This window comes from Calidris pugnax, unplaced genomic scaffold (genome assembly GCF_001431845.1).
Source record: "Calidris pugnax isolate Ruff unplaced genomic scaffold, ASM143184v1 scaffold24, whole genome shotgun sequence".
NCBI lineage: Eukaryota > Metazoa > Chordata > Aves > Charadriiformes > Scolopacidae > Calidris > Calidris pugnax.
In genome coordinates, this window is record NW_015090922.1 from 2,782,010 (window position 1) to 2,804,100 (window position 22,091).

The 22,091-nt window shown below is 43.8% G+C and overlaps 1 protein-coding gene across 3 annotated transcripts in view; it reads left to right on the plus strand.

The window, feature by feature from the left end:
• Positions 1 to 1,018: 1,018 nt before the first annotated feature.
• The window catches only part of TLR5 (toll-like receptor 5), a 42,500-nt gene continuing 21,427 nt past the window's right edge, over positions 1,019 to 22,091 (plus strand). Inside the window, exons 1-2 of one of the 3 annotated variants that reach the window (XM_014950867.1) lie at positions 1,019 to 1,228; positions 6,660 to 11,398. In XM_014950867.1, the coding sequence (XP_014806353.1) occupies positions 6,664 to 9,255 (2,592 nt within the window). In that variant the 5' untranslated portion in view covers positions 1,019 to 1,228; positions 6,660 to 6,663 and the 3' untranslated portion in view covers positions 9,256 to 11,398. Of the gene's footprint in view, positions 1,229 to 6,311; positions 11,399 to 22,091 lie in introns of those variants that run through there. The other 2 variants (XR_001413004.1, XM_014950868.1) reach the window with 2 other exon arrangements.

Consider the following 22,091-nt stretch of genomic DNA (forward strand, 5'->3'; position numbering starts at 1 on the left):
TATCCTGCAGGAGTGTGGCTCTGCAAATAAGAATGCAAGAGCTGCGAGGATTTTTTTACTGAGCAGGGGTTGGAAGATAAATTCCTTGAATTATTTCGGAATAGAACGCTGCTTGCTTGATTTTTGGTTGTTTAATCCAAAGCGCTAGTTTAGCTAAAATCCATAGCCAGACTTCATCTTTAGAGCCCATGTTGAGTAAGGAATTAGCAACTAAGGTTACTGTCCTCTACTTCCCTTTGTGACTACAGGCCCTGGCATGATGTTGCATCCAGTCAGTATTCCCCTTGTTTTGCAGAACTGGAGAACTGCCGTTAACACAGTTCTCAGTTCTTCTCTTTCCACTTTGAGGTACAGGTTTCTGAAAGTGCAGCCTCTGGCCTCAATAGGTTTGACCCATTCTCAGAAAAGTCGCAGGTAACCAGCTCAGCTGTTCTAGGTACTTTAGAGGAAGTCTCAGCCCCATGAAATAGAAACAGCAGAGACAAGTTTCCATCATTTGCAGTCGCGTTTGCTCATTATTCCCCTCCTTTATGGGGGTTGTTTTGTTTCAGTTGGGGGTTTGGTTTCTTTTTTGCAAGTCTGCTTCATTCTGTGTGAGTGCTCCCACAGAAGAGTCCATACTGTCCAGCTAAGGTAGGAGTGGCTTTGGCCATGTATCAGGGATGGAGCATGTCATTGTGGGGGCGCTGTGTTAGGTTTGTGCATGCTTTCTAGTCTTCATTCTGGGACTTTGATTTGGAGCTACGTTTTGGACCAGGCAGCTAACATCTGAAATTCCCCAGGTAGATAGCTTAGATCTTACCTTATCTTCCAGACTGAATAGCAGTGTGGATAGAGGAGAGATGCAGTTGGTCATACTAATGTGGGAGTTAAACCCCCTTTATATGCTGGTGCACTTGGTCTGTGCCTAAGCCAAAGCACAGCGAAAAGAGAAAGGGAATGGAGAAAAGATGTAGATGGAAACTGAGATCATTCCCTGACATCTCAGGTCAGGAGCAGAGTCTGGCACAGGCTCCTGCAGCACTTCTGGCTGGCTCAGCCGTCCCACACCGCTGAACTGGGAGAGAGCGTTTCACCTCTGACTGCCCACAGGCTGAACGTGTGTTTCGTTGTGTCTTACAGCTCAGCTTTGTCCTGTCCATGTGCTGAAGTGGTAACAGACTGCTGGATCTGCCATAACCCCTTTCCTGGAGCCCTTACAAGCACCTGATACACAGCATGACCAAAGGTGAGTTACAGACGTACGAAGATCAGGTATTTAAACTTTAATACTATCAAGACACGAACATTTTCCTAACATTTGCTCTCAAAAGTAAACAGGGTTTGAAAGAGGAGGGACGAAAGAAGAAAGAAAGGATGTCTTTGATTTTGTTGGGATTCTTGTTCCAGAACTCATGGACTGAATCAAAAGTCCTTTGAAATCTTGGAATCCTCTGAGCTGACGTTATCTATATTGAGTCAGGGAATAATGTCCTCATTTACCCAAAGGTTCTGAACTCTTCCTGTTCATTGTTTCCCTGTCCCAATGGTTCTTTCATGCCTATGTGCTCTATACCTGCAGCTGATTTCTTTATTGATGCTGTTTGTGAGTGCTGCACTTTGCCAGCTTCTGGCAGAAAAATCTAGGGTTAACTAACTCTTCTAGGAATTGCTTAATCCCTTATCCCAAGAGAATTTAACAGTTGACTGTTTTTTCTGCTCTGGGAAGGACATCCTGCAGCCTTTGTCGGTGATGTTGGATGCTGTGTAGAGGTACAGAATAATTTCATACTAAGAGCATAACTACTTCAAGCAGAATTCAGAAGCTGGATATGGGCAGGACCCCCAGTTCATTATATCAGAACTGCAAAAGGGTCCATCCCTCTCAGGCAAGACAGCTACTCTGCTGAACGTCAGAGTAGGGGACAGAAGCTGGCAAGAATGTACCTATATTAGTATCTAACAGTCAGAAGCAAAACAGTTGAAATTATATGATTTTCTACACAGAAACATCTATTGCTGTTTAGATTTGAAACCGGAGAACTATTTGAAATCTTAGAATTTGCCAGAAAGCAGAAGCATGGCACCAGTCTGTCTAGAAACTTATTCATAAACACTGCTGCAAGCTCAGTGCAGTTTAGGTTAGAGGAATATAAAACAGTCTGTGTTCAGTCAGCTGGGCTCTGGACATACACATATAGAAGTTGGCTTAAATATATTTTCAAAACAGTCACAAGAAAAGTTGTACACTGATGATGAAAGCAGCGTGCATATCAAATTTTAAGTTAAATCAGTGTAATTTAATACACAAACCCATCTCTGTAGAAAAAAAATATAATAAGGGACAATTACGATGGTCTTTGTCTCTTAGTACCTAATGTTTTTGGGTATAGAGGGGAGAAAAGAGGACTGTCTTCTATGCACTGATTTTACAGGCAAGAAATAGACCCTGAAATTGTTTAATCATCTTCCTTTCTTTCTTCCCTTTTTCTGGAGAGTACTTGTGCTACCTGTGACAGCTAGTGGTGGTTCACAGAAAGACATCAGGGTGACAGTAGCACCCGAGCAGGCTCCCAGTGCTGTCCAAACAGCAAGACCCTTAGCTAAAGGAGAAAAAAAGCCTTCCAACCTGGCAGTAGGATTAATGTTTATCCCTTAATCCTAAAGCAGGCTTGAGGCAATTAGAGATGAGATTCTCACACACTTCTCAAAAGATACTGCTGCCTTTATTATCTATACACCCTACTCATCTGTGATTCAGTGACCTAAAGAAAATGGCCTGGATGTGTTTGTGAAAATTAGCATAAGCAAAAAATTTACATCTTTTCTTTTGGTGCAGATAATGAAATATATCCACTGACCACATCCCAAACACCTAAATGACTGATACTCTTGGTCACAGGACTTCATCTTCATGGAATTATTTCAAGCAATCTCTGCTTGTGGCAGGCACACAGTTTCTCTGGCTGACTGAGGAATTGGGAAATTCCTCATCTAGGAAAAACCTCCTTAGGAGGATATCGTGGTTGCTGCAATAAGTTACTGAAAAGATTTTTCAAACTCTAAATCTTCTGATGATATTATCTTAAATTGGTGTTCTCTGGAGTCTACCCAGATTGCCAGTGCTTCTGCTGCTTGGTTCCCCCAAACCTATGGCTGACAGTTAAAAAGCAATTAGGCCAGTTGCTCGTCTTCATCAGCGTGCGGGGTCCGTGTCTGTTCACTTCCACTGGCGTCTGCTGATTCATGTTTGACCCAGGGTTGTGTGGCGGAAGGAGGGGACACTGCTGAGGGAGGACAGCACGCTGCTGAATGCTGCACAAAACCACTTCTCTCTTAAAAAGGAAGCAAATACTCTTGGCCATCAGCAAGGACAAAAACAGGTTGTGTAACCCCTTCTTTATTTATGTGGACTCCAGTGCATTTTTCATAGGGGTGTGGGGATGGCGAGTGCTTCCTGACTCTCTGTGGGAGAGTTGTCACTCTGATTTCTTTCCTGGCTTGCACACATTGAAAAGGAGACAGTACTAGTCCTCCTCTCCAGCCATGCTTCAGGCCCTCCTTACTGACGGCCTCTGTGGATGTCCTAAAGTGCACACAGCCACTACTACACCATCCCCTCCCAGGTACTGCCAGTCCCCTCCTTTGTTTGCTGTGCTAGTGAAGGTCTCTAGGTGATTTAAAACCACGTTAAGAAAACTGAGTTTTAAGAAAAGTTAGTACAATAGTGTAGTTCCAGATGACTCAAAGCATTTGCATCGGCCTTCCCTGATCCAGACACACACTTCCCAAGGAGGCTGAGACCAGAGCCAGAGTGTTTGCATTCCGTAGGCACTCACTTGCTGCATCTAGATCTAGGTAGAATATATCCCTGCAGTGTAAAAGTTCTTTCCATTGCTCAGAAACATACCATGCTTAGGACTTTCCATCCCAAAAAGCATTTGCTGCATTTTTCCTCCCTCTCCCACTTTTCTCCTTCCCTTTACCACTTAACTTGCCCCTTCTGACATCAACAAGGAAGGAAACAAAAATCTCACATGCTGAGCTCTGGTTCTCTGAACTTCATTGCTCCAGTTTTCAACAGTGAATGAAGCATTTACGCATCCCCTCCTCTCCATGCCCATGCACAGCCACGTAACTGAACGGGATGGTTGTCATCTTGTGGGAAAAATATTCTTCCCAAAAGGGTTTAGGTGCTAATGTACAACAGTAAGGGTTGTATAAAATGCTACAGGGAGGGATTCTGTTAAATTAAAAATCTTTGCTGTCCTCGTGAGAGCAGTAAGAGGCATTACTTACTGCCAGCATCCTCCTCCTGCTTATGGAGGGCTGAGATTCAAGGGAAAAGGTAGTAATTTATGCAGAAAAAATTGAGAGAGCAAAGAGTTTACAAATGAAATCTGCCTTGTCACCAACTTGGAGCAGAGGTGGATTGTAACAACTGTTAAGAGATTGTTAGAGACTTCTTCAACTTTCAAGAACATGGAAAATCAGATAAGTGCAAAAGCAAAGGTGGCTAAAAGTATTTCAACGTTTTCTTTTTTCTAATAGTAAAATAAAATACATTTCTAAATCTAAAACCAATGTTTTCCAATTCTTCCACTCTAAACATTTTGAGCTTTCTTTTGTGGTAAGTTGATACACATGTATTAAATATGATTTCCAAAGTACTTCCTATTTGTCACTGCTTTTGGCGATTCTGTGATTTTTGCCCAAACTTTAAAAACCAGCCATAACATTTGGGCAAATAAAAGGAATGGAACTGTAAACATCTGAAAGAGAAATGTAATTTAAAACTGTTTGTGCTAAACATCTTCTATTATGGTGTCAATAAGAACATTGTAATAATAAGAAATAATAAAAGGGAGATGTGGTGTTTTGTTTTCATGGTTCAAGCAAAGAGAAAAGTAAAAAGTAAATAAGATCTTGAATGACTTCCTGTATGTTTAGCTGTGTCTCTTTTAATAGTCAGAAAGACAAGTATTATATAGTTTACTGTTTATAATGTCCCCTTTTAACAGTGCATGCTAGGTCAAAAAAAAGAGGGTAGAAAACAAACTAGTACTGGGAATTATTCCCCATAGATGCAGTTATAATCTCTTAAGAGAATTTTTACTTTCAAGAGTCAGGTCTTGTCCCAAAACCATGAAATTGTCTTAAAAATGACAAGATTAGTATTTGAAATTGCAGGGTATTTGTGTCTCGCACTTGGTGTTTGAGCCTCTAGGATGGAGATTTACCCTCACCCGAGGAGTCACAGTTGTTACAAGTTTTTAGTATAATCAGATGACTTTGGGAACGTCACCCAAAATGTTAGGTACTGTGAGATTGTGCCAGTTATATGAGAGTTGATGGGACTGTAATATCTTTGTACTTCCTATTTAGAAGAAAGTCCCTAAAAAATGGCTAGCTCTTTCACTCGGGGTTTGCAGTGGGAATCAGGGTGGTTTCTACCCACAGACTTTTTAATTTCCTAGAAATCACTTTGTATGATGGCAACAAGCATAAGATGGTTTTAGTTCAAGTGCAATATTCCGCACAGGATTTTCTACTTGTGCTTTAAACAAGCAGTGCACTCAAATCATAGCACTAATTAGCAGGGTTTACCTCTGGCTCAAAGCCCAACTTTTTCCCTCTCTGAAGCAGATTCACTTTGCAGCCATTGGATGGCCTTCGGGGCTTTGGTTCCTTGAGGATTTACACTTAGCAATTTTTAAGCAAATTGACGGAGGTCACAAAAATTCTTCCATAGGGTTATCATTTCATTTCAATAAATGCAGAGGCAGATGGTTACAATCTTAGTTAGAAGTTTTTTTAAAAAAAACCTGCAGTACACAACCACTTTAGGGCTAATAATTTCCTCTGTACTTGACCATGCTCACTAAAAAAAAAACTTTCGTTGCTTTGAAGAGGTTTTTGTCTCAGATAAAGAGAGAGAGAGACAGGCAGACAGTGGCATAATGCAAGGAAAATCCAGAACTGTTTTCCAACCCCTTCAAGAACAATTTCACATTGTGGGGTTAATCTGGGGGCTCAAGGAGCCCCAAAAGTGGTCCCACTTCTGAAAACTCATGGCCGTTCAGCACTTCTGCATGACAGCAATCTGGATGCCAACCAGCAAGATCTCCCTCACAAGGAGAGTGCTCAGGGAGAGAGCAGCCTTTGCCTGGTCTCTTGGGATGACTCCACTTCGGTAATCCAAACCATTTAAACCTGTTTGGATACCTGATTAAGGAATTAAGCTGATACACCAGCATTGTCAGTTTCGTGACACAAATTAAATAGCCAAGCCAAGATGTTCATATACCTAGTAGGATTTTGGTGCTGCCTGTGAATCATAGAATCGTCTAGGTTGGAAGAGACCCTTGGGATCATCGAGTCCAACCATCTACCCTACTCTACAAAGTCCTCCCCTATACCATGTCCCTTAGTACTGTAAGAAGGGTTACTTTTCAGGTCATAAGAGGTTCTCGTGTCTCTTTGGGACCCATCTTCTGACCAGGCAGCTTGTCAGACAACGCCTGTTGGACTTCAGAGAAAGGATAGATCCCACATCACTAGTCATTTTTAGTGTGCCATCAGTCTTCTGTTCTACAACTGTTAAAATCGCTCTCTACAACGTACTGCCTAGATAGCCAGCTACAGAATGAATGCTTACTGTTTTCACTTTTTTCACATAGATTCATGATGTTACGCCAACAGCTAGTACTTATCTTTGGGATATCACTAGCTACTGACACGTGTGCCTCTAGAAGCTGTTATTCAGAAGCCCAAGTCTCCTGGTATTTTAACTGCAACCTCACAGCTGTTCCACTTGTGCCGAAGGATACGGTGAAGCTTTTTCTGACTTACAACTACATCAGCCGAGTGACGGTGACTTCCTTCCCGCTGCTGGAGCACCTGCTGCTGTTGGAAATCGGAACGCAGTATGTCTATCCTGTGACCATAGGGAAAGGAGCCTTCAGGAACCTGCCAAACCTCCGCGTCTTAGACTTGGGGAACATAACGATTCTCCACCTGGATCTCGATGCTTTTGTGGGCTTGCCAAGTCTGAATGTGCTCCGTCTGTTTGGTAATGACCTTGGAGATTCCATCCTGGAGGAACGTTACTTTCAAGAGCTGATCTCACTAGAGGAATTACATCTTTCATCGAACAAAATCACAAGACTTCAGCCTCATCCCTTATTTTATAATCTAACAGTCCTGAAAAATGTGAACCTGACATTCAACAAGATATCCAACCTGTGTGAAAGCAATCTTACCAGCTTCCAAGGAAAACACTTTGTATTTTTTAGCCTCCGTTCAAATTATTTGCACAAGACAGATGAGAAGGCCTGGGCCAAATGCCCAAATCCTTTCAGAAATATTACGTTCCAGTCACTAGACATCGGTGACAATGGCTGGAGCACAGAGAAAGTTAAATATTTCTGTATTGCCATTAAAGGGACTCAAATCAGTTCTTTAACATTTGGCGCTCACATAATGGGTTCAGGATATGGCTTTCATAACTTAAAAAATCCAGATATTGATACGTTTGCTGGACTAGCGAGAAGTTATCTTAATTCGCTTGATATTTCACATGGTTATATTTTTTCTCTCCATTCTTTAATCTTTCAAAGCCTTGGTAATCTGGGCTTGCTGAACCTTTTCAAAAACAAGATAAATCAAATCGAAAGGCAAGCATTTTTTGGCTTGAGAAACCTAAAAGTTCTCAATCTCTCAAGTAATCTTTTAGGCGAGTTGTACGACTATACTTTTGAGGGTCTGCCTAGCGTAATGTATATTGATTTACACCAAAATCACATCGGGATGATTGCTGAAAAATCATTCAGTAACTTAGTAAATCTGAAAATAATTGACCTCCGAGACAATGCCATTAAAAGACTCCCTTCCCTTCCCTCCCTCCTGGCCTCTGCCTCCTTAAGTGACAACAAGCTAATGTCTGTAGTTGGCACAAAAATAGCAGCAACGCACATTGATTTAGAAAGAAACTGGTTGGCAAACCTGGGGGACCTGTATATTCTTTTCCAAGTTCCAGACCTGCAGTATATCTTCTTAAAACAGAACCGCTTCTCGTACTGTGTGAAAAGTCATGATGTTATAGAAAACAATCAGTTAATCTTTATGGATCTAGGTGAAAACATGTTACAGCTTGTGTGGGAGAGAGATTTATGTTTGGATGTGTTCAGGTCACTGTCCAAACTTCAGGTCCTACATCTGAATAACAACTACCTTCGTTCTCTTCCACAGGAGATCTTTAGAGGTCTAACATCTCTAAAAGGGCTTAATCTAGCTTCCAACCTCTTGTCTCATCTTTCTCCCGGGCTTTTTCCACAAAGCCTAACCAACCTAAACTTATCCAGAAACCAGCTATTTTCCCCAGAGCCGGAAGTCTTTATGACTTTGAGAATTCTGGATATAACACATAATAAGTATATCTGTGATTGTGCTTTAAAGAGCCTGCTGGTGTGGCTGAATCACACCAACATAACCCTGGCTGGCTCGCAGTGGGACACGTACTGTGTGTACCCACCTGAGTTTGCAGGTTTGCCACTCTCCTCTCTGATCTACGATGGCTGCGAGGAAGATGAACTCCTGGAGGAGCTCAGTTTCTCAGTGTTTGTCTTCACCTCCGTCACCCTCCTGGTGTTTCTGACGGCAGTCATCGTTTTTACTCGGTGCCGGGGGATTTGTTTTGTCTGGTATAAAACAATCACCAAAAAAATTATAGGCAGCCATCCACAAGTAGCAGATCAAAGCGAATACAAATACGATGCGTATTTCTGCTACAGCAAAAATGACTTTGAATGGGTCCAGAACTCTTTGCTAAAGCACCTGGATTCACAGTATTTTAAGAAAAACAGATTTACCTTGTGCTTTGAGGAAAGAGATTTCTTGCCTGGGGAAGAACACATCAGCAATATCCGTGATGCCATTTGGAACAGCAGAAAGACGGTTTGCATAGTGACCAGGCAGTTTCTCAAAGATGGGTGGTGTGTAGAAGCCTTTAATTTTGCCCAGAGCAGGTACTTTTGTGATCTGAAAGATGTCCTCATTATGGTAGTGGTCGGGTCACTTTCTCAATATCAACTGATGAAGCACAAACCGATTCGAAACTTTTTACAAAGAAGCCGGTATTTGCGGTGGCCTGAAGATTATCAAGATGTAGACTGGTTTTTAAATAACCTTTCTTGCCAAATTCTGAAGGAAAAAAAAGTGGCAAAGAAAGCCAGTGGTATCGAGCTGCAGACAGTAGCAACAGTCTCACATGGATAGCGTTTGGGTTGCTGGCTTTCTCAACTCCCCTTTTCCAGCCATGCCAAGAATAAACAGGAGTTTGCTTTATCTTTCCTCGAAAAAGCAGGGAAAAAATAACTATTTCCATATGGAAACAGCTTGACAGCGACCAGCAGATATATGAAAGTGCAATTATTTTGTGGACTATGACACACCTTTTCAGATGAATTAAACGAATCACAGGTGCTTCACATTTTGGCTGCTCAGCTTCAGACACTTTAGCCTTGATTTTGGGAGTACTACTTACTTCCTTACAGTTCTGTTTCAGTTGGGTTTTTTTTTTTAAGAAGAGCCCATGGTACTGTGCAGGAGCGACCAAGGATGCTTCATGTATGGCCCAGCCTGTCCACCCGCTCGTGGGTTACTTACTCCTGCGCTTTCTGAACTTTTCATGCTCTGCTTCAAAGTGGCATCAGTACTTCACACCTTTCTGCTTTCAACTGGTGTAACGCAGATTTCATTTATTTGTTTTCCACTCAATTAGCCTCAGCCTTTCAGCTGGAATGTACAAACTTTGAACTCCATTCACCCCCTTCCCCTCCACTGCTTCTCTGCTCGGTGATAAAACCACGGTGGTGGGTCTGCTTCATTTGCTGCCGGGTGATTTTTCCAATGGAGCTGCTTCCTGCCCTGCAGAGAGGAGCAGGTTTCCCCCTTCCCTCACTCCTCCTGAAGTGAGCCTGGGCTGCAAAAGCAAACAAGAAACTACCTCAGCAGCCCTGTGGCCTGTAGCTGGTGACATGGCCACTAGCCCAGTGACTGCTGGCCATTCTGGGAGAGGAAAATATAGGCAACTGGTGTGTAATTTGGGTTGTTCTCTGTACATCCTGTGTCCTGATCAATTCTAAGGTGGTTTTTTTTTTTTTGCTTCTGTTGAAACATTTTCATAGAATCATTAATGCCTGGTACTCTGTTACCTCTCTAATCGTTTTACCACTGTTTGTTTAGGTGTGTGTCATCAGGGGGTTGTTCAGGGTCATTTTAACAAAACTCAGACTCGGTGTTCCTAGAACATGCACCTATTATTTCCATGGTGACACACTCCTTGAGTGTACTGTTCACTTCAGTTCATACATTTCTTCAACAAAAGCCTACCAATGTAATTTCAGTCAGCATTTTGCTCTAGTGAGGAAGCAGGAATGGGAGGTTTTGTGAGCTCTCTGTCTTGACCTTAGCTGCAAACAAATAATAGCGTCTTAGCTACTTTGATGGAGATGAAAAAGCATGATCCACTTCATGTGAATACAATCGTTTGAATATAGCTGTGCCTGTGGCTGATCTAATTTACTCTCAGTGCACCAGTACACAGGATTTCTATTGATAAAATTACTACAGTAAAATACTGCTTTTTTCTCAATTCAGGACCAGAAAAGAGCTAAACATTGGAAAATTTTCCGAGCGGGCTGGAAAAGGGATGGCCTGTGCTGTTGAAGCCCTGGGTGTCGCTGTTGGCTCAGAGATCAGCCAGGGCTTCCCAAACTCCTCCTGCCTCCCTGCGCTGCAATTGCTGCCATGAGGGAAAAAACGCTGCTGCAGAGGCAGGTCTGGAAAAGAACCAGCAACTCTGGCTTCTCAGAGCCCCCGTGGGCTCTCAGAAAAGCCACCTCCTGCATTTCAGCTCTCTGATAATCTCCAACCTTTTTCCTTTTTTATTCCCCCAACCAGTGCAAGTATTTGTAGGCATCCTCTAAAGTCAGAGGTTATACCAGGGAGTATTCCACATAAAAACCGCTGACAGACAGCCAAAGTGGGAAGGAAATCTGTATGATGAAGGTACAGGTCTAGGCTATTCAGCCTGTGGATCTGTACATGGTGTAAGAGATGGCAATTTTAAAAACATACTTAAATTATAGTCGAATGAGTGTCACAAAACATTTTTTGGTCAAGTGTAACTGAGAGCTCTCTCCAGTTAGGACCTTATTGTATATTAGAAACCACTCCTGTCACTTCAGGTGACTTCTGCCAACCCTTATATGCAGGAATGACACACAGATACAGAGATGACCAAGATGGAAAAGCCTTGGTTAAAGCCATTTTGTTTGAAATGCTTCTGCCTACTTCGTGCTTATGCCACAGGCTACATAAAACTCCCATTTACTTCAGTCTTTGGAAAGGTCTGACGTTTTACATAAAGGTTCTAATAAAACCTTTGGATGAAATTTCCTTGTCTGCCTCCTTGCTTACATACCATTTTGGAAACTTAAAGAGATCAAGCCTGTGTCGGGAGCAGCTGGGAAAACTTCTTTCTACCTCAGAGGCAGCTCAGAAACAGAAGTAACCCAGCCCTCATCTGTCCCTTGCCAATTCTATGGCAAGGAACTGAACCATTCCTGACGGTGGAGTGGCTCGCAGGCATATGGATAACTGCAGTGTCAAATTTTAGAGAGATCCAACATAACTTTCTTTTTTACTCACTGTGAAACCACTCCAAGCCTGAGGCTTTGCACAACAAACGCAGTTGGTCCAGTCTATCCTATACGGTGAAAAATGGACTTCAAATAGGTCATAGGACCCTGATCACCACCTCTGCAGAGTCACCTCTTCCTAAATGGCAAAGCCTGGAGAATTGTCCAGAACCACAAAAGCATCCTGTACAGAAACGGAGGATGACTATGCCTGATGAATTAAGGCCATCAATTGTGCCTCAACCTCATAATTATTGATCAGATTCCCTTCAGGCTCGCTGGGAACATTACTGCTCTATTAGAATTTTATGGCTCTTTAGTTAAGGATACTCTCATCGGTTTTACTCACCCTCCTCAGTGAAAAACATTAACTCGTTGGAGAGCTTCCAGAACAGGGTGTGAAGTGTGACAGTGGCTCTAAAGAGAGCTATTAAGACGGAAGCTGGTGAATTTATTTGCAGTGGCAGCACAGGGAATATTCATAGGACAGTGACTCAGTGCCACATGGTATCAGCTCAGGTATTTAATGTAAAAGCCTACCCCTACCATTGCAATATATATTCCATATGTTAACTGGTCAAGTAGGCAGCGTGGTTCAGCAGCAAGAGCCTCTCAGAGGCCAAAGGGGGCATGGACTCCTACACGAAATCAAGGCTCTGGGGACCAGAACCCCAGTTCTACAAACATACTCCTGTGGAGGGGAACAGCAGCCAATGATGTGCCCACATTTTATGTCACATTTTACATGATTGCTATTTCACACCCAGTGAAATCAGGCTTCTCCTCCCTGCCCCACCTGACATGCCTACCTGTCCCACGCAGCAAAGTGTTATCCTATTATATTTCCAAATCCCAATTGCTAACCCCTCCTCAGAGGGACCACTCACCGTGTTGGTAGCTCTGTCACCTTGGTAGTTTTCGGTCAGTGTCCATCATTGCTGTCTTTGCTGACTTCTGGGTCCTTTTCAGCACGACAGCTCTCCTGCTTCTCACTGCCAGGGACCGTCTGGGTTTCGGATTATTGCATCCCACCTTCTCCGTTTCATGTGGTGCCCATTATTTTACAGTGGCTTTAACGTGTTCTCTTCTTGCTGGAACTGTGGGGAACAGATTTAGATTGGAGATTAGAAGGGGGTTCTTTACTGTGAGGGTAGTGGAGCACTGGAACAGGTTGCCCAGGGAGGTGGTTGAGGCCCCATCCCTGGAGATATTCAAGGAGAGGCTCGACGAGGCCCTGGGCAACCTGGTCTAGTTGGGGGTGTCCCTGCTGACTGCGGGGAGGTCGGACTAGATGACCCTTGGAGGTCCCTTCCGGCCTGGGAAATTCTATGATTCTATGATTCTATTCTATGAATAGCAGCAGCCACAGTTAAATCACAAAGCAAGGCTCATTCATACCTGGCAAAATACTTAGGGATGAAGAGCAATGCACAGCTGAGCAGCAGGAGCCAGCGGTGGAGACACTGCAAATGGAACAGAAGCAGCGAATCTCTGGGAAAGCAGCAAATCTCTGGGAAATCAGCAAATATTTGCAAGGTTTCTTTGCACTGTACGGTACTGCCAACAGCAACCACATGCAGTTCTGTAAAGTAAGGCTTCCAAAATCAGAAGACTAGTGTAAAAAACGCAGAAGATAAGAAAATAATTATAAATGTCTGGTATTTGACTCTCTAAGACCACATTTTTACACTTTCTCCATGATTGTAAGAAGGTGGATATTCATGCAGTCCATGAATACAAGAGCCAGGGCTTTAAAAGATAATCCAAGTATTTCAGGACTTCTGCTTCACTGTGAAGTACATCTAAATCAGTCATGCCTTGAGTAAGGAAGAGCTTTAGGAAGGTGGTGAAGAAAAGCTGTGATCTTACATCACAGATATTTCTTTCATCCTTGCAAGATTTTTTTAGTTGTTGCTGCTAAATAGGATCAGCAAAACTACAGTAATGACAGAACCTGAAGGAGAAGCAACAACGTGAAGACTTCCCACACAGACAGTAGTCCCTATGAGGCCTCTTCTGGTGGTTATTCCGTGAGGCCGCTTGTCAGTCTCTGAGAAAGTATCAAACACCTTTGGGATGTCAAACACCTCGTTCTGCTCTTGGGTATAAGCAATTTTAAATACTTAGTTTTCAGTTACCTTTCTTTCTGTGTTGTCTCTCACAGAGGTGAGCTGAGCATCTTGGTCTTCAAGCCTCACGGTGCTGCTTCTGGCAGCCACCAAAGATTCCATGTACCTGGACCAGAACTGCAGGTGCTGCTCCACCAGTATTTCTTCCAACTGAACAAAAGCCAAATAAGCAAAGTTTAGAGGCTGAGGTTTACCCAGAAGGTCAGGGTGGGCACTGACTAGAACCAGAGAGAACGCTGGATGCCAGGCAGGTACCAGAAATGTTAAATCTGGCTTTGTTAGTTGGCCTTCCATCACATCTAGACGTTATCGTTGGGTCAACCCAACTCCCGCACGATGCCTTCTTGCTGTTTGTACAGACTGACAGGAGGCTTCTCTTCCCTTCCTGACCTTACCTTTGCTTTCTGTCTTGTGCACATACAGTGTGCCAAAAATAAGTCTACATTTCCTTTCCCAATATGCTAAAGTCAGTATATAGGTATGACATGAGTTATTTCATAGCGCAAAGACTATCTATTCATAGCAGACTCTGTTTGTTTCAGACATGTGGTTTTCCTTCCTCTTAGATAGCCTATTGTTTGTCTTTTCCATTTGTATTAAAAATAAAATCTTTGAAAACTGCAAGTAAGAGAGAAAAATATATTTCTTCTGAAACTAACAATTCTCCAAACAGGAAGGTTAGCTTTTTCCTGTTTAGACATTATGTTCAAAGAAAGGAAGTCGGGATTTTCAATGATAATAATAATTACATGGTATGTAAACATCAGTAAGTATCAAAGGAGGCTTCACTTTATTTACTGTGTCCCAAATGGTACACTGCTGTTTAGAGTACCTTGGTCTCTCCCAGTTGGCCAGCCTCTTGCAGAGATGGATCTATGAGCAGTCATTGCACTGGGCTGCTCACCTGCATGCAAGCTCCCACAGCATCATCGGGCTGCCTCAAGCCTGCATGGAGAGGAGTGGAGCAAATAGAGAACCCTCATACAAAGCAACAGTTTGATGTGGCAGGGTTGGGGTTTTTTTTGGCATCGGGATTATACATACCAGGCTGTGTAACCTTTCCACGTTGCCGCTCAAAGCTACGTACTTCAAGCCACAAAGTCTGCTGATGCTGTTCCTAGAAATCGAATCGGCAACGTAATTTCAGCATTGTGATCAGATGCAGTATCAAAACGTAGATATTTGGTACATGTGGTTCCTTGTAATAGTGAAACTGGGAGTGCTTTATAAAGATAAGAGCATTTTATTATCTTCCCTTTAAAGACGGAGGAATTGAGGCAGAGAGAATGAAGTTACGTACCTTTTGTCACCGCTGTCTGGGAAGAGAACTCAGGTTTGACAAAAGATAAGCTATTGGGATTGTTTGCTCTGTTTTGTAGGAGTTTTACAACATGCATTTTTATTACTTTAGAAACTTAAGTCTTCTATTTGTCTATAGAACCAATTAACAGTGTAAGGCCTCGCCTTTAATGTGCCACCAGTTTGCCTGTGTGGGGCAGAACTGGTTTTACAGGGAGGAGAAAAGGCAGCTGGAGGTTCCTTGGCAGTTGCCAACTTGAGTGGCAGTGATTTTGGGATGATCTGAGCCTGTTCAGGATAGGAGCAAGAATTCACCGGGCACTTCACTGGGAGTTGCTAACACTTTTCAGGTAGCCATGTGGGCTGGTACTTCTGACGAGGGCTTGCAAATTAAGAGCAACAGGAAAAGCAGTGGAGGACATACATACAGCTTAGTCCAGGTGAAGATGCACCTGTGGGAATGGCAGCAACCAGTAGGGAGAATAGGGAGAAGGTTTTTAAACACATGAATTCTCTTCTGAGAACTCTTAAGATATGAAAATTTCATCAGTGATCAGGAAAATGTTTGGAATGAGCCATTTGGATACATTGCTTCAAAGTAACAAAGCCTAAAAATTTAATGTGAATAAGGAAAAAAAAAAAAAAAAGTGAGGCAATTAATGGTAGGAAGTACAAGAAATGAATGAACGTATCCCAACTATAACCTCCTTTTTCCAAAGATCTGACAGTCCAGAATTTACTCCCACAATGGCTCATTAGAGAGGAAAATCCCAGGCCTGTGAACCCAGCTTTCCCTTTGGATGGTGAGCAATGCCAGGGCGAGTCACTGTGTTGTAGGAGCGTCAGCCCTCCCCACATAAACATTCCACACTCCTGGAAAGCAGGTCTTGAATTTCTCACTCTTTTCCCGGAGAGAAGAGCCTTCAAGCTGCGAAGTGACCGCGTTCCAACTGCTCCTGGGGGCACCTTGCAATTCTCAGTGTCAGCTTCTTGAAATTCAAACTTTAACTGCTTTGTCTTTTTTTTGTAACCTCCCCAGCTCCACGTTGTCAAACATCCCTCGACTGTCTTTCGTTGCAAAAGGGTTTGTGGCCACCCAGGAAAGGACCGTGCTGTGCTGGAAAGCAAGGCCTGACAACCCTATGTTGCGTGGCAGGAACCCGTGTGTGATTAAATACAATTCAGGGAAGATCCACAAACCATTTATGGTACGTCTGCTACACGCACAACCCAGATTGCTGAGAAAACTCACAGATTAATCACAGCCCTTCCTCTCAGTCCATCTCTGAAGTCTGGACCACACTTTTCCTGCCAGAGGCAGGACTTTTTAAGACGCCAGCTCAGCCTTCGGCTGCAGCAGCCCGTGCTGCCTCTCACAGACCTCATGGCACAAGGGGAAACACAGGCTCCTGTGGAGCAAAGAGAAATCCAGAACACGCAGCACCTTTGCAAAACCCCTCAGGACTCTTCAGGGACACGTTCAGCAAGAGGAGAATGTTGTCCAGCCGTTAATACAAAGCTAGTGGTATTTCACTCAGTTCTGTCTGTACTATTCTTTATCGGGAGTAATTTGGAATGTGACTTGATGGAGAACAGACTCGAGCCGGGAATGACAGAGCTTGGTTAGTTTAAATAACAAAGGTATTTCTTCTTTTTTATTCCTAAAACTTGAGACAGGCGTTAGAAAAGCCTGTTCTGTTTTCTGCCCTGTTTTTCATCTTTGTGCAGTTCTCCAAGCGTAGGTTCTGGCTGAAGATGGAAACAAATCACTTCACGAAAGAAAAGACAGGTTGTGAGAGATGTGTAGTCTGATCTGAAAGAGCTGAAGAACCCAGAGAAACAAAAGAGCTACCGACTACAACGGCTGCAAGGAAATGATGTCTGAAGCCAGAGGAAGCTTCCAGGGTGAAGAAAGAGGAGCTGCATTACTGCAGAGGGCACCGGCCCTGTCAACTCACCGTCTACTCACAGTGTGGAGGCAGGGACTGAATGAAAGGTACAGAATGGTATAAAAGACCAATAACCTGAAATAAAGGAGGCAAAATCAACTTTTAAAGAATTTTGTGCAAATCACTCTTCATGCCTCACTTCTTGATCTTTTCCGTGGGAAGCCCAGCAGAAGCCCTCTGTCCTCAGGGTGCTGTAATTATAAATGCATTCAAATTGAGAGACATTTAAACACCATGCCAATGGATCAAGGTAAACACAGAAGACAGATAAGAGCTTAACTTTTTTAACTTACTGTCCTCTTAAGAGAAGAATCCCTAGGCTTGTCTGTAGCCACGGAAGGACACTGGCACTTGTCTTCACATCCAGAAGAGCTTCCACTGAGGACAGTCGCTATTTCAGTTTTTGGCTAAAGCTGGAAATCTTTCCTATTTAGCATGACTTCTGAAAAGAAAGTAATGTAGTTCACTAGAAAGTGGGAACCCACTCCCCCTGGGTGTTCTTCCTTTCGAGTATTTGCTCATACTTCTGTGGTCGTTTTTGCTAACAGTGTCCTTTTCATCAGTGTTCTTCTCTGAAGAGACTCATTCATAATATTCTCATTTGGGTAGACACACATTCGCCCCCTTGGCACTTCAGAAATCCGCAGTTCCATTCATCCCCCGGCACACACATCAGAAGGCTGTTTAAAAAGCCCCAGGAAGTTTGCTCAGACGTGCTATTTTAGGAGGCTTGGACTGGGTCTTGGAATTTTACAATATTTAGAGGATTTGGCACCACAGCTATTTCCACACCGGGACATGTGTGCTGTCGGAGCGCGTACCGTGGAGCTTGTGAGAGAGGAATAAGCAACCTGCAAGCTCAGAGATAAAGAGGAAGGCCTGTGAAATGCTTGAGAGTAAATAATTTGGGGAAGATTGACCCGGTTGGCCAACGTCCTGACCCCGGAGAGCAAGGCAGACCAGGATGCCGGGGACCCGTCCGCTGCTCTGCCACCCGTCCTGTGCCCTGCAGGGAGGAAAGGCCAGGGCACACAGAAAACATTAGCACGTCCCATGATGGGTTACAACAGGACAAGGAGGTGGCAGTGGCCACTCTACCAGCTTCATCCTCCTCACTCAACAGGGAACCTGGGACAACCTGCTCAGACACCACCAATTGACTTCAGGGAGCGGCACCAGGGACACTATTCTTAATAAACAGCAATTTCTGCCACTCAGTTCCTCTCCATGGGCTCCTTGCAGGGTCCGTGGTTTATGAAGGGTCCCCTGACTCACCTCAGGTTTCCATGTACTCGGAATCTGCAAGCACTTAGGGAAGAGGCCTGGCACTATAACCTGGGGACCCATCAGGAATATCTGCAGAAGAATATTTTACAAAGTAGGTAGCTGCAAGTCACCACTATGGCTGGGCTGTTCTGCCTTCTCAATTTTCAGAGTGGCATTTCTCATATGCCTGTTCTCCCTTAAGAGAACACGGCCCATACTCCACGTACGTGAGACATAGCAGTGGGTGATGAAACCCACCAAACAGACCTGCGTCTTGCAGAAGCCCAACAGCAGCTCTTCTCCAAAGCCTCCCAGTATCTTCTGCCACGCTGGAGGTTCTGCTGCATCTCAGATGACCTCAGAACACAGAGTTTTTAGCTTGCTTACTTAACTGCTCTCTGACCTCAGCTTTACCCCGCTGAAGGAAGAAGTTTAGCAGGAGAGGCTCGGAGGGCACAGCTTTTCTTCCAGTGACCCTTCAGTAGCCCTTACACTCGGGCTGGAGATCTCCCCGTATCCTGTTGACTGTGCTTCATTGGTCTGACAAAGCAGCACATCCTTCCTGAACCTGTGAACCTTTGGCCAGACCCTCCTCTTCAGAGCTCCGGGATACAGGCGTTAATAAAGCCCGATGGAGCTACCATGATGGGCTTGATGTCACTGAAATTTGGCTTTGCAAAATGTCATTCTGTTCTCCTGGGACAGGTATCTGAAGCCAGCACCTTCACTAAAAGCTGCTATGCCATCCACAGCAAAACCAGCAGAAGCTGTTGGGTTTATTCTGACTTTCTGCAAAGGCTAGAGATGTATCAAGCCCCAGTTTGCGAAGCAGCACCTGGGATCAATGCAAAGCTTTGTCACGAGTGGCTCAAGGTGTGAGACCCAGGTTTGCCTCCCACAGAGATCCGGGTTTCTGTCAGACTGATAACTGTTTATGCAGTAGTAAATACTTCCATGCTCCATCTGTTTATACCTTCATGTCACTTCAGAAATGTTTGTATTTTTTTTTTTTTTTTAAATCAAACATACCAGGAAAGCTATATAGCTCCGTGTGTTGCTTCACAGTTTGACAGAGAAAACATGACCTAGGAGGGTAAAGAGTCTGAGAAGTGAGCTGTGATTGCTTGAGCAGGAAGGTTAATTAAATAAAATTCCTCAAGATCTAATCCCTCCTGCCCAGCTCCCACTTGCCTTTTGTGACTGCTCTGCGTGTTCCGATCTACCCGCTGAGAAGTGCTTGGAGAGGATAATGCTTGGAGCCCGCCTGCCCTACATCCACTGACTTTGAGGAGGAAGGGAAAAACACCTTTCAACAAGTTTTTTTTTCCTCAGTACTAGTACACTTACTGGCAATAAGCCTCTTCAGTAAGATGGTGGCTGATGAATGGGCGTTTTGGCTTTGATGAGTCATCCGAGATGAGAGCCTGAGAAGCGTCTAGGTGGCTGTAAACTGGATGAACTGGGGAGGAGAAGTCTTACACAATTACATCATGGTGAAAGGAGAACCAGGGACCACAAGGCAGAAGAAAACAAAAGGGCTTGAAAATCAAAGAAAACTTAGAGGGGAAAAAAATGCAGAGAAAAACAAATGGGCTTTTCATATTTTAAGCAATCTAAGATCTGACCCAGTTTCATCAATAGAAAGATACCCGGGGAGTTCCATAAATCTGTTAGTTAAAAAAAAAAAAAGGCATTTTTACTACATCTTGAGTAGATTAATCCCACAGCAAGAAGTATAATCTTTGTTTTCCAAAATCTTATCCCTTCTTGAGAAATTTTTAAAACAGTATTAGATCTTGATGGAGAGAATCAGATGATCTCAGCCCTGGACCAGCATCTGATTTACAGCATCCAAAATGATCGAGATTATTCTTCTGCAGATGTGGCCTCAACCATTTTTAAGATATGTATGAATTCCACATCTAAAAAGGAAAAGTCACAGAAAGAGACCACCATCGTGACTCGCTGCTCTCAAATCTCCCTTGCAGAAAAATAGATGTCTCTCTCCCTTCCCAAAAATATGAGTCACAATTTTCTGATGTGGGCCAGAAATCTGCCCTCCAATTCTCAGAAAATGGTGTTTACGGCCCTGCAGTATCTAATGATTCAGGAATTGCAAGAAACAGAAAGGGCTGCTACACCCAGGTTACGAGCAAATAGCATGAACCCTGGGGAGAAGACGTCCTTGTGGATGAATGTGGGGATGAGAAAACAAAGATGCAAGGATTGCTCTTGGTAAAGCACAATCTCTCTGTTTTCCCAGCGACAACCACACACTTCCATAGTGGTAACAGGAATTTGCATGGTAACAGAAGCTTACTAATATCTATTTTGAATAATTCCCAGTTTTTGATGCCTCCAGGAACTTCTTCAAAAGGTTCCTTAGCAAACAGGTACTTCTGTTTCGTCAGTAAATCAAAGTGTGAAGCTCACAGGGAAATCTGCTCCCCAGGAACTGCTCTCGGCAGGAGTCACAAGCAGCATCTGCCCCGGTACATTGCCTTCTCCATCAGCCTCCTCAAATTAGGTTTGACTTTGCCAAAAGGAGCCTGCAGGTACCCTTGTCAGCTCCAGAGGCAGGAGACAGCAATGGCACTTTAATGACCCACTTAAAAGTAATGGAACAGCCATTTATCCTAATTGGAGGAACACTAATTATATCAGAAAGTGGCTCCCTCTTAGATGGCGGAGTGCAAACGCTATCTAATCAAACTTAATGAATAGGTAAAGTATCCAGACAGAGCATCTGTGCATCACTCACACATTCCTGCAAACAGAAAAATTAGCCTGTAGGGAACTGATCTGAAAATGGAGGTTTTAAAATGGAAGGTTAATGATGGCAGTTGAATACCTGCGCTTTATCTAAAAACAAAGTTTGCATCACGAGCCTCAAGGGACATTTTCGTTTTTTGAAAGAAATGAAGGTAGTGGAAGGGCAGCTGGAACATGGAGGGGGGACACCCAGCGTGGAGGGGCTGTGGTGGTTACTGGGAACACCTGAGGGACTCCCAGTCTTCACTCATGGGCTATGGAGGAGAAGGCTTAAGACAGCCTTTGAGTAAAGCCTCCACTGCTGTTAAGCCACGGGGGCAAATCTTATGCTGAAATGTCTTTGTTTTCTCTCTAATTGGCTCCTGGGGAGCAGAAGAGGGAGGCCTTTGGCACTGCTGCTGGGAGGGAAAGGGCAGTCCCAGTATCTTCCCAGCCAGGCTGTCTGGAGTGTAGCAGAAGCAAAGAGTAAGGGCACAAAACTCCTCATCTCCTTCAGCATCAGCCCTTCAAATCAACAACGGGGCCGCTTGTGCTGGGCTCTGGGTGAGAACCCCTTTGCCAGGAGAGCAGTGGTTGAGGTCAAGGGCTGGGAAGGGAGAGGGAACAGGGATGAGTGAGCCTGGAGAAGGCATCGGAGCCCAGCGCTCCTGGAAGAGGTTTTTACTAGCTGGGTCTTGCCTTCAGCAATCACATGGATGTACAAATGGATTTGTATGGAAGTGAGCTGGGCTTTCAATGAGCTACTCACTGACAGGAGCTCAACACCTATGAAAAAAGAATTAAAATGTTGCTACCTCTTTAAAAAAAAAAACAACCTCTAACGAGGAATAGCAGTGAATTGACAAAATTGAAACCTCTGCCAAGGAAAAAAAAAAAAAGCCATCAAAACTTAGTCCTGTGAGCAAGATACAATGTTAAAGTCAGAAAACATTTACCCTCCAGCCGCATTAGGCAGAGCCTTAAAATATTAGCAGAATTGGCTGCAGGGAAGCCAT